Source organism: Geotrypetes seraphini, chromosome 14 (assembly GCF_902459505.1).
Source record: "Geotrypetes seraphini chromosome 14, aGeoSer1.1, whole genome shotgun sequence".
NCBI lineage: Eukaryota > Metazoa > Chordata > Amphibia > Gymnophiona > Dermophiidae > Geotrypetes > Geotrypetes seraphini.
This window is the reverse complement of record NC_047097.1, coordinates 33,186,454-33,203,355: the sequence shown is the minus strand read 5'-3', so window position 1 is coordinate 33,203,355 and position 16,902 is coordinate 33,186,454. Positions and strand designations below refer to the sequence as shown.

The 16,902-nt window shown below is 44.5% G+C and overlaps 1 protein-coding gene across 7 annotated transcripts in view; it reads left to right on the top strand.

Moving 5' to 3' along the window:
- Window positions 1-16,902, top strand: part of LOC117347945 (neurogenic locus notch homolog protein 1-like) — a 284,187-nt gene that overhangs the window by 225,580 nt on the left and 41,705 nt on the right. For 5 of the 7 annotated variants that reach the window (XM_033919452.1, XM_033919449.1, XM_033919453.1 and 2 more), the window contains 3 exons: window positions 4,909-5,004; window positions 11,199-11,294; window positions 16,591-16,683. In XM_033919452.1, the coding sequence (XP_033775343.1) occupies window positions 4,909-5,004; window positions 11,199-11,294; window positions 16,591-16,683 (285 nt within the window). The remainder of the gene's footprint in view (window positions 1-4,908; window positions 5,005-11,198; window positions 11,295-16,590; window positions 16,684-16,902) is intronic. The other 2 variants (XM_033919455.1, XM_033919451.1) reach the window with 1 other exon arrangement.

Below are 16,902 nucleotides of genomic sequence, written 5' to 3'. Positions count from 1 at the left end.
GAGAGATTCTCTATTTTTTTACGCTATCAAAATGGCTTTCGTCCTAACTTCAGCACCGAATCCCTACTGTCTTTCCTGATTTCAAGGGTTCAACAACTTCACTCTCGAAACAAGTTTGCCGTCCTCCTACAATTTGACCTTTCCGCTGCTTTCGACGTTGTTCACCATGATATTCTTGTTTACCAACTCTCTGAGATAGATATCAACTCCACAGTCCTAGGTTGGTTCTCTAAATTCCTCCGCTCTCGTTCTTACATTGTTAACATGAATAGCACCTCATCCTCCCCGTGGAAACCGAATTATGGAGTCCCTCAAGGCTCTCCACTATTCCCTATCCTTTTCAACATCTATAAGTCCTCCCTAAAACTCTTCCACCTATCCCCCCTTGAAACAATTTACACTTATGCAGACGACATCCTCGTCTTCCTCAAGACCGATTCGAACCTCACTGACCTGTCTAAGAACATATCCTCTTGTATAATGAGCCTACAATCCTGGGCCCACACTGTGCAAATGAAATTGAATGAGTCCAAAACAAGACTTCTTTGGCTCGGTCCAAAACTAGATCACCTACCCACCTCCATCCCACTACCCTCTGGCTCCTCTCTGCAGCTTGAGTTCTCGAGCAAGGTCTTGGGCATCATCATTGATTCCACATTGTTCTTCAATGACCACCTCCAACCCTTGGTAAAAAAAATGCTTTTTCAGCCTTCACATGCTGAGGAAAGTTAGATCCTGCTTCTATCAAAAACATTTTACCCTCCTTGTCCAATCCATCATCCTCTCCAGATTGGACTATTGCAACTCTATCTACTTAAGCCTAACTAAGAAAAACCTCCACAGACTCCAACGGATTCAGAATGCCGCTGCCAAGCTCATCTTCGCTAAAAGTAGATCTGACCATGTTTCCCCGCTCCTGACCAAGCTCCACTGGCTTCCGATAATCGCTAGGGTCCACTATAAATGCGCCTGTTTAGCTTTCAAAATCCTATATGGTATCCTTCCTCCCTTTAACCCTCTTTCTTGGAATTCCTCAAACCCTAATACCACCAGATCCTCCCAAAAATTAAAACTATCCTTCCCCTAGCTAAAAGGCATTTCCCACACAGGAAAGCTAGGGACCTCCATCCACTTCAAAATCACTGAGCTCTGGAACAACCTTACCTCCCCTCTTCGGAACTTGAGCTCTCTCCAAGTTTTCCGCAAACATCTGAAAATCTGGCTTTTCTCAAAAAATGTAAGTCTCCCTCCAACTTAGGAATCAAGGAAACTCTTATATCTTGGCATCCCAAGTCCTCTAAATTTTCTTCACACTTCTACCTCTAACCCTCTGTTGTAGTTCCTTCCTATTTCTCCTACTGTAAACCGCGTCGAGCTCTACGAATGTGGAGATGATGCGATATACAAACCTAAGGATTAGATTAGATATATATCATTATTATAAGTTTCATTTTCTTCGTGTCATGGTGGGGCTTTACCCGTGGCTGTTTTTCATTCTATGACCCGGCCGGTCATAGGCTTTAAGAATTGTTACCGGTGCAAACGCACGATCTCCCTCACTAACCCACACAATTGATGTGTGCAGTGTTTAGGACCTAATCATTGTCCGGAGTCGTGTGCCAGCTGTGTTACGCTACAAACTCGAGCCCTCAAACGTCGTCAAGTTCAGGTACAAAAAAATATTCGGCAGCATGGATAGGCCTTTACCTAAGGCCCTAAACCCGATTCCTACCCCGACCTCGACTCCTAATCCAGGCAAGTCTTCTACGGGGCTACCATCTTTCACCTCGACCTTGATCAAACCTTCCTCATTTGGGAAGTCTTCGTCTTCGGGAAAATCAGCTAAATCTTCTCCTGAGGAGCCGTTATCCTCACAGTCTGACTCGGGTAAGATAGCTAAGTCACCTTCTCCAAGCATGCAACCCTTAGAACCGGTGACTTTGAAAACCCCAAGAAACGTGCCTTAAAATCGAAGCATCTTTATTCCTTGAAGTTTTCTTCCTCAGAGACTATAGCCACACCAAATGTACCAGATTCAGTGGTCCCGGTGCCAGTTTTGCTGAATATGTTTGCAGAATATGTTGGAGACTATTCTGCATCAGGAGTTTGGTAACATGCTTGACAAATTAATTCATGCTTTGACTCTGCTTCCTGCAGTCCAGCCTGAGCTCTCAGCAGTATTACAAGGAATCGAATCCTTGGCAGTGCCTCGAGCTCAACCTACTCATTCTGTTCAAGGATTCGAGCCCTTAAGAGTGCCTCGAGAAGAATCTTCACACTCTATACAAGGAGTTGAGTCCTATAGAGTGCCTCCAGATGAAACTACATACTCTATACAAGGAGTTGAGTCCTTCAAAGTGCCTCGAGATACCTCGTTACAATGACCTGAGTCCTTTATGGTGTCTCGACCTCGAACTCCATTTTCTAGTCCTACCTCTTCACATAAGGTGTTGCCCTTTTCGAGGCACAGGACGAGGACACCTCGACATTCATCTTCCAGATTGGATCTGATTCAATCACGAGACATACTTCTCCACATCATCTGTTGAGGCTTTCCTCCATACCTAGGTTGCCTTCTCAACACAGGTCTCGTCTCTCCAGACATCGAAGCTCTTGAAGACTTCATGTGAAACCTTATCATTCTTGTCAGTCGAGTTCTTCTGCTGCAAAGGACTAAGCCACACAGATCTGCTCCTCAACTTTTTGTCTCCTTCGATCCAAACAAGTTGGGACGTCCAGTTTCCAAGCGCACCATCTCCAACTGGTTGGCTGCTTGCATCTCTTTCTGCTGTGCTCATGCTGGACTACATCTACAGGGTCGAGTCACAGCCCATAAAGTCAGAGCCATGGCAGCATCAGTAGCTTTCCTTAGATCCACTCTTATTGAGGAAATCTGCAAAGCTGCCACTTGGTCTTCGGTTCATACCTTTATCACTCATTATTGTCTGGATTCTTTTTCCAGACGGGATAGCCATTTTACAAAATTTATTCTTCTAAATTGCCAACACTCCCACCATCCCATTTTGGTTAGCATGGAGGTCACCCACATGTGAGAATATGCTGCCTCCTTGTCCTGGAATAAAGCACAGTTACCTGGAGTACTGCGTCCAGCACTGGTCGCCATACATGAAGAAGGACACGATACTACTCGAAAGGGTCCAGAGAAGATCGACTGTGCCTCTTCTCTCTTGAAAATAGGAGACTGAGAGGGACATGATCGAAACATTCAAAATACTGAAGGGAATAAACTTAACAGATAAAGACAGATTGCTCACCATCTCCAAGGTACGGAGAACGAGAGGGCACTCTCTAAAGTTGAAAGGGGATAGATTCCATACAAACGTAAGGAAGTTCTTCTTCACCCAGAGAGTGGTAGAAAACTGGAACGCTCTTCCGGAGTCTGTTGCAGGGAAAAAATACCCTCCAGAGATTCAAGACAAAGTTGGACAACTTCCTGCTAAACAGGAATGTACGCAAGCGAGGTTGGACTCATTTAGATCACTGGTCTTCGATCTGGGGGCCGCCGTCTGACCACGATAGACCACTGGTCTGACCCAGCAGTGGCAATTCTCATGTTAGGTGTTATCCAGGGACAGCAGGCAGATATTCTCACAACCCACCCACCTCACCTGCTTGGCTTCTTAGCTAGCTATCTGAACTGAGGAGACGCGCGCCCCACATCGGGCGGGAAGGCAAAGATATCAGTTGCGTCCGTATCATAACTGCTAAACCTTCTTAGATTCCTAGTTTTCTTTGGATAAAATTAGTATCCAAGAAGATCACATTTACATGCGTAAATAAAAATGTAGTGCTCCTTTATATTTCACTAATAATACCTTGAATCCAGAGTAAGCTGGCTCGCGTTACCGACTAATCACCCTCTATTACTCTTCTACTTAAATGAATGACGTGATAGTGTGTATGTATCTAATCAAGTGTCTGTGTGTACATGTTTGTTTTATATCTCTCTCTAGACACACAAACCTCTCCGTTCACCAATTTCCTTGCATTTTCTTGCAGCGGTCTGTGACTTCAGTTGTAACAATGGCTGGTGCAGCGCCCCGGGAAACTGCACCTGTTACCGCGGATACACTGGACCAGGAGTGTCAAAGTCCCTCCTTGAGGGCCGCAATCCAGTCGGGTTTTCAGGATTTCCCCAATGAATATGCATTGAAAGCAGTGCATGCACACAGATCTCATGGGGAAATCCTGAAAACCCGACTGGATTCCGGCCCTCGAGGACCGACTTTGACACCTGTGCACTGGACAAACCTGTATGAATGGTGATAGAGCAGGGTCCTGCAACCACTGATTACAGAAACACATGTCATTAACAATACATGAAGGAGAAAAAGTCTCCCCTGACCCAAGACGAGTGAGGGGGAGAGACAGCCCTGGCAAGCACACCTAATAAATTATTATAAGTGAATGGGAAGTCCTCAGTCCCACAGCCTGCAATGGGGAAACACAGCTCTCACAATCATACACCCAAAAGGGTTTATCAATTTTCACTTTTAGCACACTGCTTTGCGCACTAGTTATTTCACATAAATTGCACATGGTGGAAGTCCTAGGTTGTTTCACACGTAATACCCTTTTGGGTGTATGATTGTGACAGCTGTGCATTAGGGGCTGTGTTTGCCCATTGCAGACTGTGGGACTGAGGACTCCCCATTCACTTATAATAATTTGCCGGGGCTGTCTCTCCCCCTTACTCGTCGTGGGTCAGGGGAGACTTTTTCTCCTTCTTTACTTCACTACTCCTGTTTTGGGGGGTTTTGTTGCTAATTAATAGTGCATGAGCATTTGGAGCCATTGATGAAGAAGGAATCATTTATTTATCTCATCTGGTCTTACAGACTGAGAAGTGTGACTGTGACTGTGACAGGCTGTTGTCTTTCTTTTTAGCTACCTGTGAATCTCTTTGTTACAATGGAGGGACGTGTCAGCCCTCAGGGAACTGCACGTGTCCAAAGGGTTATTCAGGAAGATTCTGCAATAACTGTAAGTTTGAGATCCATCTTTCTAAATAGATAAAGAACAGAGCTGGGAAGAGGGAAGAGACTCCTGTTTCCCACACTTGGCCATTTTAAGGGAATTAAAAGCTGTTTAACTGTCAAGTGCATCGCTACTTGGGTATTATGCGGGAAAGGAGAATCTATTTTAATCTTATTCAGACTTAGGAGAATACTGGCTAAGGTTCCTGTATTTATTTGTTTATTATCCAGCAATTTGTACCCCGTCCTGCAGGAATGTCTGGTGCCGTTCCCCAGGAGTATGTTCCCGCTATACCGGATACACGGGAGCAGCAGACTGTGGGAATGGAGAGATAGAAGGAGGGAATGGATGGGTGGAATGTGTTTGAATGAAGGATATAGAAATTTGGAGTATCCTTCTGTAAGCCTGAGCAGTTTTAAACCTGTGCACGCACACACAGACAGACACACTGATAAGTTACAACAAAGCACTTTTTTGGTTCATAAAATCTGAATCTTGTTATTTCACCAATTCAGGGAAGGCAAAAGAGTCTCTTGAGTCAAAGGATATCAATATTTATCGCAGGATAAGCAGGCAGCATATTCTCACATGTGGGTGACGTCATCCACGGAGCCCTGATGCGGACAGCATCGCAGGCAGACTTGCTTGTAAAACTTTAAGAAAGTTATTGATAGCAATTCTATCTTTATTTCTCTCTAGTGGTGGTTATTGTACACAGATGTGGTTTGTTCTCTTCGATTGATTGTATACAGATGTCACATCATTACTATTGTATAAGCATCATGATTTGTTTATTTCTCCCTTCTTCTTTTTCCCCTCCCCTTTACTGATATGGAATGTTGAACTATCACTGCCTAGTTCTGGGGCGTTGACTCATGTATTTACTGTTTTCCAGTACAAGTATTATTGTCACGATCTCCTGTTATATACTTGTATTCTTTTATTCTTTTGTTATGCAAAACTTTCAATAAAATTTACTGAACTTAAAAAAAGAAAGTTTGTGACTGCCGCACCGCTCCAGTAGGACTGCCTTCCTGCCCGACGTAGGACGCGGGTCTCCTTAGCATTTCAGTTTTACGTGGAGCCGAGAAGTCTTCATTTCGACGCTCTACACTAGACTTAGTTGTACTCGTGCCTTCTCTCACCGCGGCTCGTGCCTTTTCTTTACAGGGTCGCTGTGTTGTTTTGCGTGTTTATTTTCTTTTAAAAAAAAATTGCAAATATCCCTCTCCTAACCAAGATGCTAGAGTCCATCATTTCTTCCCAATTCTCATCATACTTAGAGAGATTCTCTATTTTTTTACGCTATCAAAATGGCTTTCGTCCTAACTTCAGCACCGAATCCCTACTGTCTTTCCTGATTTCAAGGGTTCAACAACTTCACTCTCGAAACAAGTTTGCCGTCCTCCTACAATTTGACCTTTCCGCTGCTTTCGACGTTGTTCACCATGATATTCTTGTTTACCAACTCTCTGAGATAGATATCAACTCCACAGTCCTAGGTTGGTTCTCTAAATTCCTCCGCTCTCGTTCTTACATTGTTAACATGAATAGCACCTCATCCTCCCCGTGGAAACCGAATTATGGAGTCCCTCAAGGCTCTCCACTATTCCCTATCCTTTTCAACATCTATAAGTCCTCCTTAAACTCTTCCACCTATCCCCCCTTGAAACAATTTACACTTATGCAGACGACATCCTCGTCTTCCTCAAGACCGATTCGAACCTCACTGACCTGTCTAAGAACATATCCTCTTGTATAATGAGCCTACAATCCTGGGCCCACACTGTGCAAATGAAATTGAATGAGTCCAAAACAAGACTTCTTTGGCTCGGTCCAAAACTAGATCACCTACCCACCTCCGTCCCACTACCCTCTGGCTCCTCTCTGCAGCTTGAGTTCTCGAGCAAGGTCTTGGGCATCATCATTGATTCCACATTGTTCTTCAATGACCACCTCCAATCCTTGGTAAAAAAAATGCTTTTTCAGCCTTCACATGCTGAGGAAAGTTAGATCCTGCTTCTATCAAAAACATTTTACCCTCCTTGTCCAATCCATCATCCTCTCCAGATTGGACTATTGCAACTCTATCTACTTAAGCCTAACTAAGAAAAACCTCCACAGACTCCAACGGATTCAGAATGCCGCTGCCAAGCTCATCTTCGCTAAAAGTAGATCTGACCATGTTTCCCCGCTCCTGACCAAGCTCCACTGGCTTCCGATAATCGCTAGGGTCCACTATAAATGCGCCTGTTTAGCTTTCAAAATCCTATATGGTATCCTTCCTCCCTTTAGCCCTCTTTCTTGGAATTCCTCAAACCCTAATACCACCAGATCCTCCCAAAAATTAAAACTATCCTTCCCCTAGCTAAAAGGCATTTCCCACACAGGAAAGCTAGGGACCTCCATCCACTTCAAAATCACTGAGCTCTGGAACAACCTTACCTCCCCTCTTCGGAACTTGAGCTCTCTCCAAGTTTTCCGCAAACATCTGAAAATCTGGCTTTTCTCAAAAAATGTAAGTCTCCCTCCAACTTAGGAATCAAGGAAACTCTTATATCTTGGCATCCCAAGTCCTCTAAATTTTCTTCACACTTCTACCTCTAACCCTCTGTTGTAGTTCCTTCCTATTTCTCCTACTGTAAACCGCGTCGAGCTCTACGAATGTGGAGATGATGCGATATACAAACCTAAGGATTAGATTAGATATATATCATTATTATAAGTTTCATTTTCTTCGTGTCATGGTGGGGCTTTACCCGTGGCTGTTTTTCATTCTATGACCCGGCCGGTCATAGGCTTTAAGAATTGTTACCGGTGCAAACGCACGATCTCCCTCACTAACCCACACAATTGATGTGTGCAGTGTTTAGGACCTAATCATTGTCCGGAGTCGTGTGCCAGCTGTGTTACGCTACAAACTCGAGCCCTCAAACGTCGTCAAGTTCAGGTACAAAAAAATATTCGGCAGCATGGATAGGCCTTTACCTAAGGCCCTAAACCCGATTCCTACCCCGACCTCGACTCCTAATCCAGGCAAGTCTTCTACGGGGCTACCATCTTTCACCTCGACCTTGATCAAACCTTCCTCATTTGGGAAGTCTTCGTCTTCGGGAAAATCAGCTAAATCTTCTCCTGAGGAGCCGTTATCCTCACAGTCTGACTCGGGTAAGATAGCTAAGTCACCTTCTCCAAGCATGCAACCCTTAGAACCGGTGACTTTGAAAACCCCAAGAAACGTGCCTTAAAATCGAAGCATCTTTATTCCTTGAAGTTTTCTTCCTCAGAGACTATAGCCACACCAAATGTACCAGATTCAGTGGTCCCGGTGCCAGTTTTGCTGAATATGTTTGCAGAATATGTTGGAGACTATTCTGCATCAGGAGTTTGGTAACATGCTTGACAAATTAATTCATGCTTTGACTCTGCTTCCTGCAGTCCAGCCTGAGCTCTCAGCAGTATTACAAGGAATCGAATCCTTGGCAGTGCCTCGAGCTCAACCTACTCATTCTGTTCAAGGATTCGAGCCCTTAAGAGTGCCTCGAGAAGAATCTTCACACTCTATACAAGGAGTTGAGTCCTATAGAGTGCCTCCAGATGAAACTACATACTCTATACAAGGAGTTGAGTCCTTCAAAGTGCCTCGAGATACCTCGTTACAATGACCTGAGTCCTTTATGGTGTCTCGACCTCGAACTCCATTTTCTAGTCCTACCTCTTCACATAAGGTGTTGCCCTTTTCGAGGCACAGGACGAGGACACCTCGACATTCATCTTCCAGACTGGATCTGATTCAATCACGAGACATACTTCTCCACATCATCTGTTGAGGCTTTCCTCCATACCTAGGTTGCCTTCTCAACACAGGTCTCGTCTCTCCAGACATCGAAGCTCTTGAAGACTTCCTGTGAAACCTTATCATTCTTGTCAGTCGAGTTCTTCTGCTGCAAAGGACTAAGCCACACAGATCTGCTCCTCAACTTTTTGTCTCCTTCGATCCAAACAAGTTGGGACGTCCAGTTTCCAAGCGCACCATCTCCAACTGGTTGGCTGCTTGCATCTCTTTCTGCTGTGCTCATGCTGGACTACATCTACAGGGTCGAGTCACAGCCCATAAAGTCAGAGTCATGGCAGCATCAGTAGCTTTCCTTAGATCCACTCTTATTGAGGAAATCTGCAAAGCTGCCACTTGGTCTTCGGTTCATACCTTTATCACTCATTATTGTCTGGATTCTTTTTCCAGACGGGATAGCCATTTTACAAAATTTATTCTTCTAAATTGCCAACACTCCCACCATCCCATTTTGGTTAGCATGGAGGTCACCCACATGTGAGAATATGCTGCCTCCTTGTCCTGGAATAAAGCACAGTTACCTGGAGTACTGCATCCAGCACTGGTCGCCATACATGAAGAAGGACACGATACTACTCGAAAGGGTCCAGAGAAGATCGACTGTGCCTTTTCTCTCTTGAAAATAAGAGACTGAGAGGGACATGATCGAAACATTCAAAATACTGAAGGGAATAAACTTAACAGATAAAGACAGATTGCTCACCATCTCCAAGGTACGGAGAACGAGAGGGCACTCTCTAAAGTTGACAGGGGATAGATTCCATACAAACGTAAGGAAGTTCTTCTTCACCCAGAGAGTGGTAGAAAACTGGAACGCTCTTCCGGAGTCTGTTGCAGGGAAAAAATACCCTCCAGAGATTCAAGACAAAGTTGGACAACTTCCTGCTAAACAGGAATGTACGCAAGCGAGGTTGGACTCATTTAGATCACTGGTCTTCGATCTGGGGGCCGCCGTCTGACCACGATAGACCACTGGTCTGACCCAGCAGTGGCAATTCTCATGTTAGGTGTTATCCAGGGACAGCAGGCAGATATTCTCACAACCCACCCACCTCACCTGCTTGGCTTCTTAGCTAGCTATCTGAACTGAGGAGACGCGCGCCCCACATCGGGCGGGAAGGCAAAGATATCAGTTGCGTCCGTATCATAACTGCTAAACCTTCTTAGATTCCTAGTTTTCTTTGGATAAAATTAGTATCCAAGAAGATCACATTTACATGCGTAAATAAAAATGTAGTGCTCCTTTATATTTCACTAATAATACCTTGAATCCAGAGTAAGCTGGCTCGCGTTACCGACTAATCACCCTCTATTACTCTTCTACTTAAATGAATGACGTGATAGTGTGTATGTATCTAATCAAGTGTCTGTGTGTACATGTTTGTTTTATATCTCTCTCTAGACACACAAACCTCTCCGTTCACCAATTTCCTTGCATTTTCTTGCAGCGGTCTGTGACTTCAGTTGTAACAATGGCTGGTGCAGCGCCCCGGGAAACTGCACCTGTTACCGCGGATACACTGGACCAGGGGTGTCAAAGTCCCTCCTTGAGGGCCGCAATCCAGTCGGGTTTTCAGGATTTCCCCAATGAATATGCATTGAAAGCAGTGCATGCACACAGATCTCATGCATATTCATTGGGGAAATCCTGAAAACCCGACTGGATTCCGGCCCTCGAGGACCGACTTTGACACCTGTGCACTGGACAAACCTGTATGAATGGTGAGAGAGCAGGGTCCTGCAACCACTGATTACAGAAACACATGTCATTAACAATACATGAAGGAGAAAAAGTCTCCCCTGACCCAAGACGAGTGAGGGGGAGAGACAGCCCTGGCAAGCACACCTAATAAATTATTATAAGTGAATGGGAAGTCCTCAGTCCCACAGCCTGCAATGGGGAAACACAGCTCTCACAATCATACACCCAAAAGGGTTTATCAATTTTCACTTTTAGCACACTGCTTTGCGCACTAGTTATTTCACATAAATTGCACATGGTGGAAGTCCTAGGTTGTTTCACACGTAATACCCTTTTGGGTGTATGATTGTGACAGCTGTGCATTAGGGGCTGTGTTTGCCCATTGCAGACTGTGGGACTGAGGACTCCCCATTCACTTATAATAATTTGCCGGGGCTGTCTCTCCCCCTTACTCGTCGTGGGTCAGGGGAGACTTTTTCTCCTTCTTTACTTCACTACTCCTGTTTTGGGGGGTTTTGTTGCTAATTAATAGTGCATGAGCATTTGGAGCCATTGATGAAGAAGGAATCATTTATTTATCTCATTTGGTCTTACAGACTGAGAAGTGTGACTGTGACTGTGACAGGCTGTTGTCTTTCTTTTTAGCTACCTGTGAATCTCTTTGTTACAATGGAGGGACGTGTCAGCCCTCAGGGAACTGCACGTGTCCAAAGGGTTATTCAGGAAGATTCTGCAATAACTGTAAGTTTGAGATCCATCTTTCTAAATAGATAAAGAACAGAGCTGGGAAGAGGGAAGAGACTCCTGTTTCCCACACTTGGCCATTTTAAGGGAATTAAAAGCTGTTTAACTGTCAAGTGCATCGCTACTTGGGTATTATGCGGGAAAGGAGAATCTATTTTAATCTTATTCAGACTTAGGAGAATACTGGCTAAGGTTCCTGTATTTATTTGTTTATTATCCAGCAATTTGTACCCCGTCCTGCAGGAATGTCTGGTGCCGTTCCCCAGGAGTATGTTCCCGCTATACCGGATACACGGGAGCAGCAGACTGTGGGAATGGAGAGATAGAAGGAGGGAATGGATGGGTGGAATGTGTTTGAATGAAGGATATAGAAATTTGGGGTATCCTTCTGTAAGCCTGAGCAGTTTTAAACCTGTGCACGCACACACAGACAGACACATTGATAAGTTACAACAAAGCACTTTTTTGGTTCATAAAATCTGAATCTTGTTATTTCACCAATTCAGGGAAGGCAAAAGAGTCTCTTGAGTCAAAGGATATCAATATTTATCGCAGGATAAGCAGGCAGCATATTCTCACATGTGGGTGACGTCATCCACGGAGCCCTGATGCGGACAGCCTCGCAGGCAGACTTGCTTGTAAAACTTTAAGAAAGTTATTGATAGCAATTCTATCTTTATTTCTCTCTAGTGGTGGTTATTGTACACAGATGTGGTTTGTTCTCTTCGATTGATTGTATACAGATGTCACATCATTACTATTGTATAAGCATCATGATCTGTTTATTTCTCCCTTCTTCTTTTTCCCCTCCCCTTTACTGATATGGAATGTTGAACTATCACTGCCTAGTTCTGGGGCGTTGACTCATGTATTTACTGTTTTCCAGTACAAGTATTATTGTCACGATCTCCTGTTATATACTTGTATTCTTTTATTCTTTTGTTATGCAAAACTTTCAATAAAATTTACTGAACTTAAAAAAAGAAAGTTTGTGACTGCCGCACCGCTCCAGTAGGACTGCCTTCCTGCCCGACGTAGGACGCGGGTCTCCTTAGCATTTCAGTTTTACGTGGAGCCGAGAAGTCTTCATTTCGACGCTCTACACTAGACTTAGTTGTACTCGTGCCTTCTCTCACCGCGGCTCGTGCCTTTTCTTTACAGGGTCGCTGTGTTGTTTTGCGTGTTTATTTTCTTTTAAAAAAAAATTGCAAATATCCCTCTCCTAACCAAGATGCTAGAGTCCATCATTTCTTCCCAATTCTCATCATACTTAGAGAGATTCTCTATTTTTTTACGCTATCAAAATGGCTTTCGTCCTAACTTCAGCACCGAATCCCTACTGTCTTTCCTGATTTCAAGGGTTCAACAACTTCACTCTCGAAACAAGTTTGCCGTCCTCCTACAATTTGACCTTTCCGCTGCTTTCGACGTTGTTCACCATGATATTCTTGTTTACCAACTCTCTGAGATAGATATCAACTCCACAGTCCTAGGTTGGTTCTCTAAATTCCTCCGCTCTCGTTCTTACATTGTTAACATGAATAGCACCTCATCCTCCCCGTGGAAACCGAATTATGGAGTCCCTCAAGGCTCTCCACTATTCCCTATCCTTTTCAACATCTATAAGTCCTCCCTAAAACTCTTCCACCTATCCCCCCTTGAAACAATTTACACTTATGCAGACGACATCCTCGTCTTCCTCAAGACCGATTCGAACCTCACTGACCTGTCTAAGAACATATCCTCTTGTATAATGAGCCTACAATCCTGGGCCCACACTGTGCAAATGAAATTGAATGAGTCCAAAACAAGACTTCTTTGGCTCGGTCCAAAACTAGATCACCTACCCACCTCCATCCCACTACCCTCTGGCTCCTCTCTGCAGCTTGAGTTCTCGAACAAGGTCTTGGGCATCATCATTGATTCCACATTGTTCTTCAATGACCACCTCCAATCCTTGGTAAAAAAAATGCTTTTTCAGCCTTCACATGCTGAGGAAAGTTAGATCCTGCTTCTATCAAAAACATTTTACCCTCCTTGTCCAATCCATCATCCTCTCCAGATTGGACTATTGCAACTCTATCTACTTAAGCCTAACTAAGAAAAACCTCCACAGACTCCAACGGATTCAGAATGCCGCTGCCAAGCTCATCTTCGCTAAAAGTAGATCTGACCATGTTTCCCCGCTCCTGACCAAGCTCCACTGGCTTCCGATAATCGCTAGGGTCCACTATAAATGCGCCTGTTTAGCTTTCAAAATCCTATATGGTATCCTTCCTCCCTTTAGCCCTCTTTCTTGGAATTCCTCAAACCCTAATACCACCAGATCCTCCCAAAAATTAAAACTATCCTTCCCCTAGCTAAAAGGCATTTCCCACACAGGAAAGCTAGGGACCTCCATCCACTTCAAAATCACTGAGCTCTGGAACAACCTTACCTCCCCTCTTCGGAACTTGAGCTCTCTCCAAGTTTTCCGCAAACATCTGAAAATCTGGCTTTTCTCAAAAAATGTAAGTCTCCCTCCAACTTAGGAATCAAGGAAACTCTTATATCTTGGCATCCCAAGTCCTCTAAATTTTCTTCACACTTCTACCTCTAACCCTCTGTTGTAGTTCCTTCCTATTTCTCCTACTGTAAACCGCGTCGAGCTCTACGAATGTGGAGATGATGCGATATACAAACCTAAGGATTAGATTAGATATATATCATTATTATAAGTTTCATTTTCTTCGTGTCATGGTGGGGCTTTACCCGTGGCTCTTTTTCATTCTATGACCCGGCCGGTCATAGGCTTTAAGAATTGTTACCGGTGCAAACGCACGATCTCCCTCACTAACCCACACAATTGATGTGTGCAGTGTTTAGGACCTAATCATTGTCCGGAGTCGTGTGCCAGCTGTGTTACGCTACAAACTCGAGCCCTCAAACGTCGTCAAGTTCAGGTACAAAAAAATATTCGGCAGCATGGATAGGCCTTTACCTAAGGCCCTAAACCCGATTCCTACCCCGACCTCGACTCCTAATCCAGGCAAGTCTTCTACGGGGCTACCATCTTTCACCTCGACCTTGATCAAACCTTCCTCATTTGGGAAGTCTTCGTCTTCGGGAAAATCAGCTAAATCTTCTCCTGAGGAGCCGTTATCCTCACAGTCTGACTCGGGTAAGATAGCTAAGTCACCTTCTCCAAGCATGCAACCCTTAGAACCGGTGACTTTGAAAACCCCAAGAAACGTGCCTTAAAATCGAAGCATCTTTATTCCTTGAAGTTTTCTTCCTCAGAGACTATAGCCACACCAAATGTACCAGATTCAGTGGTCCCGGTGCCAGTTTTGCTGAATATGTTTGCAGAATATGTTGGAGACTATTCTGCATCAGGAGTTTGGTAACATGCTTGACAAATTAATTCATGCTTTGACTCTGCTTCCTGCAGTCCAGCCTGAGCTCTCAGCAGTATTACAAGGAATCGAATCCTTGGCAGTGTCTCGAGCTCAACCTACTCATTCTGTTCAAGGATTCGAGCCCTTAAGAGTGCCTCGAGAAGAATCTTCACACTCTATACAAGGAGTTGAGTCCTATAGAGTGCCTCCAGATGAAACTACATACTCTATACAAGGAGTTGAGTCCTTCAAAGTGCCTCGAGATACCTCGTTACAATGACCTGAGTCCTTTATGGTGTCTCGACCTCGAACTCCATTTTCTAGTCCTACCTCTTCACATAAGGTGTTGCCCTTTTCGAGGCACAGGACGAGGACACCTCGACATTCATCTTCCAGACTGGATCTGATTCAATCACGAGACATACTTCTCCACATCATCTGTTGAGGCTTTCCTCCATACCTAGGTTGCCTTCTCAACACAGGTCTCATCTCTCCAGACATCGAAGCTCTTGAAGATTTCATGTGAAACCTTATCATTCTTGTCAGTCGAGTTCTTCTGCTGCAAAGGACTAAGCCACACAGATCTGCTCCTCAACTTTTTGTCTCCTTCGATCCAAACAAGTTGGGACGTCCAGTTTCCAAGCGCACCATCTCCAACTGGTTGGCTGCTTGCATCTCTTTCTGCTGTGCTCATGCTGGACTACATCTACAGGGTCGAGTCACAGCCCATAAAGTCAGAGCCATGGCAGCATCAGTAGCTTTCCTTAGATCCACTCTTATTGAGGAAATCTGCAAAGCTGCCACTTGGTCTTCGGTTCATACCTTTATCACTCATTATTGTCTGGATTCTTTTTCCAGACGGGATAGCCATTTTACAAAATTTATTCTTCTAAATTGCCAACACTCCCACCATCCCATTTTGGTTAGCATGGAGGTCACCCACATGTGAGAATATGCTGCCTCCTTGTCCTGGAATAAAGCACAGTTACCTGGAGTACTGCGTCCAGCACTGGTCGCCATACATGAAGAAGGACACGATACTACTCGAAAGGGTCCAGAGAAGATCGACTGTGCCTCTTCTCTCTTGAAAATAGGAGACTGAGAGGGACATGATCGAAACATTCAAAATACTGAAGGGAATAAACTTAACAGATAAAGACAGATTGCTCACCATCTCCAAGGTACGGAGAACGAGAGGGCACTCTCTAAAGTTGAAAGGGGATAGATTCCATACAAACGTAAGGAAGTTCTTCTTCACCCAGAGAGTGGTAGAAAACTGGAACGCTCTTCCGGAGTCTGTTGCAGGGAAAAAATACCCTCCAGAGATTCAAGACAAAGTTGGACAACTTCCTGCTAAACAGGAATGTACGCAGGCGAGGTTGGACTCATTTAGATCACTGGTCTTCGATCTGGGGGCCGCCGTCTGACCACGATAGACCACTGGTCTGACCCAGCAGTGGCAATTCTCATGTTAGGTGTTATCCAGGGACAGCAGGCAGATATTCTCACAACCCACCCACCTCACCTGCTTGGCTTCTTAGCTAGCTATCTGAACTGAGGAGACGCGCGCCCCACATCGGGCGGGAAGGCAAAGATATCAGTTGCGTCCGTATCATAACTGCTAAACCTTCTTAGATTCCTAGTTTTCTTTGGATAAAATTAGTATCCAAGAAGATCACATTTACATGCGTAAATAAAAATGTAGTGCTCCTTTATATTTCACTAATAATACCTTGAATCCAGAGTAAGCTGGCTCGCGTTACCGACTAATCACCCTCTATTACTCTTCTACTTAAATGAATGACGTGATAGTGTGTATGTATCTAATCAAGTGTCTGTGTGTACATGTTTGTTTTATATCTCTCTCTAGACACACAAACCTCTCCGTTCACCAATTTCCTTGCATTTTCTTGCAGCGGTCTGTGACTTCAGTTGTAACAATGGCTGGTGCAGCGCCCCGGGAAACTGCACCTGTTACCGCGGATACACTGGACAAACCTGTATGAATGGTGAGAGAGCAGGGTCCTGCAACCACTGATTACAGAAACACATGTCATTAACAATACATGAAGGAGAAAAAGTCTCCCCTGACCCAAGACGAGTGAGGGGGAGAGACAGCCCTGGCAAGCACACCTAATAAATTATTATAAGTGAATGGGAAGTCCTCAGTCCCACAGCCTGCAATGGGGAAACACAGCTCTCACAATCATACACCCAAAAGGGTTTAT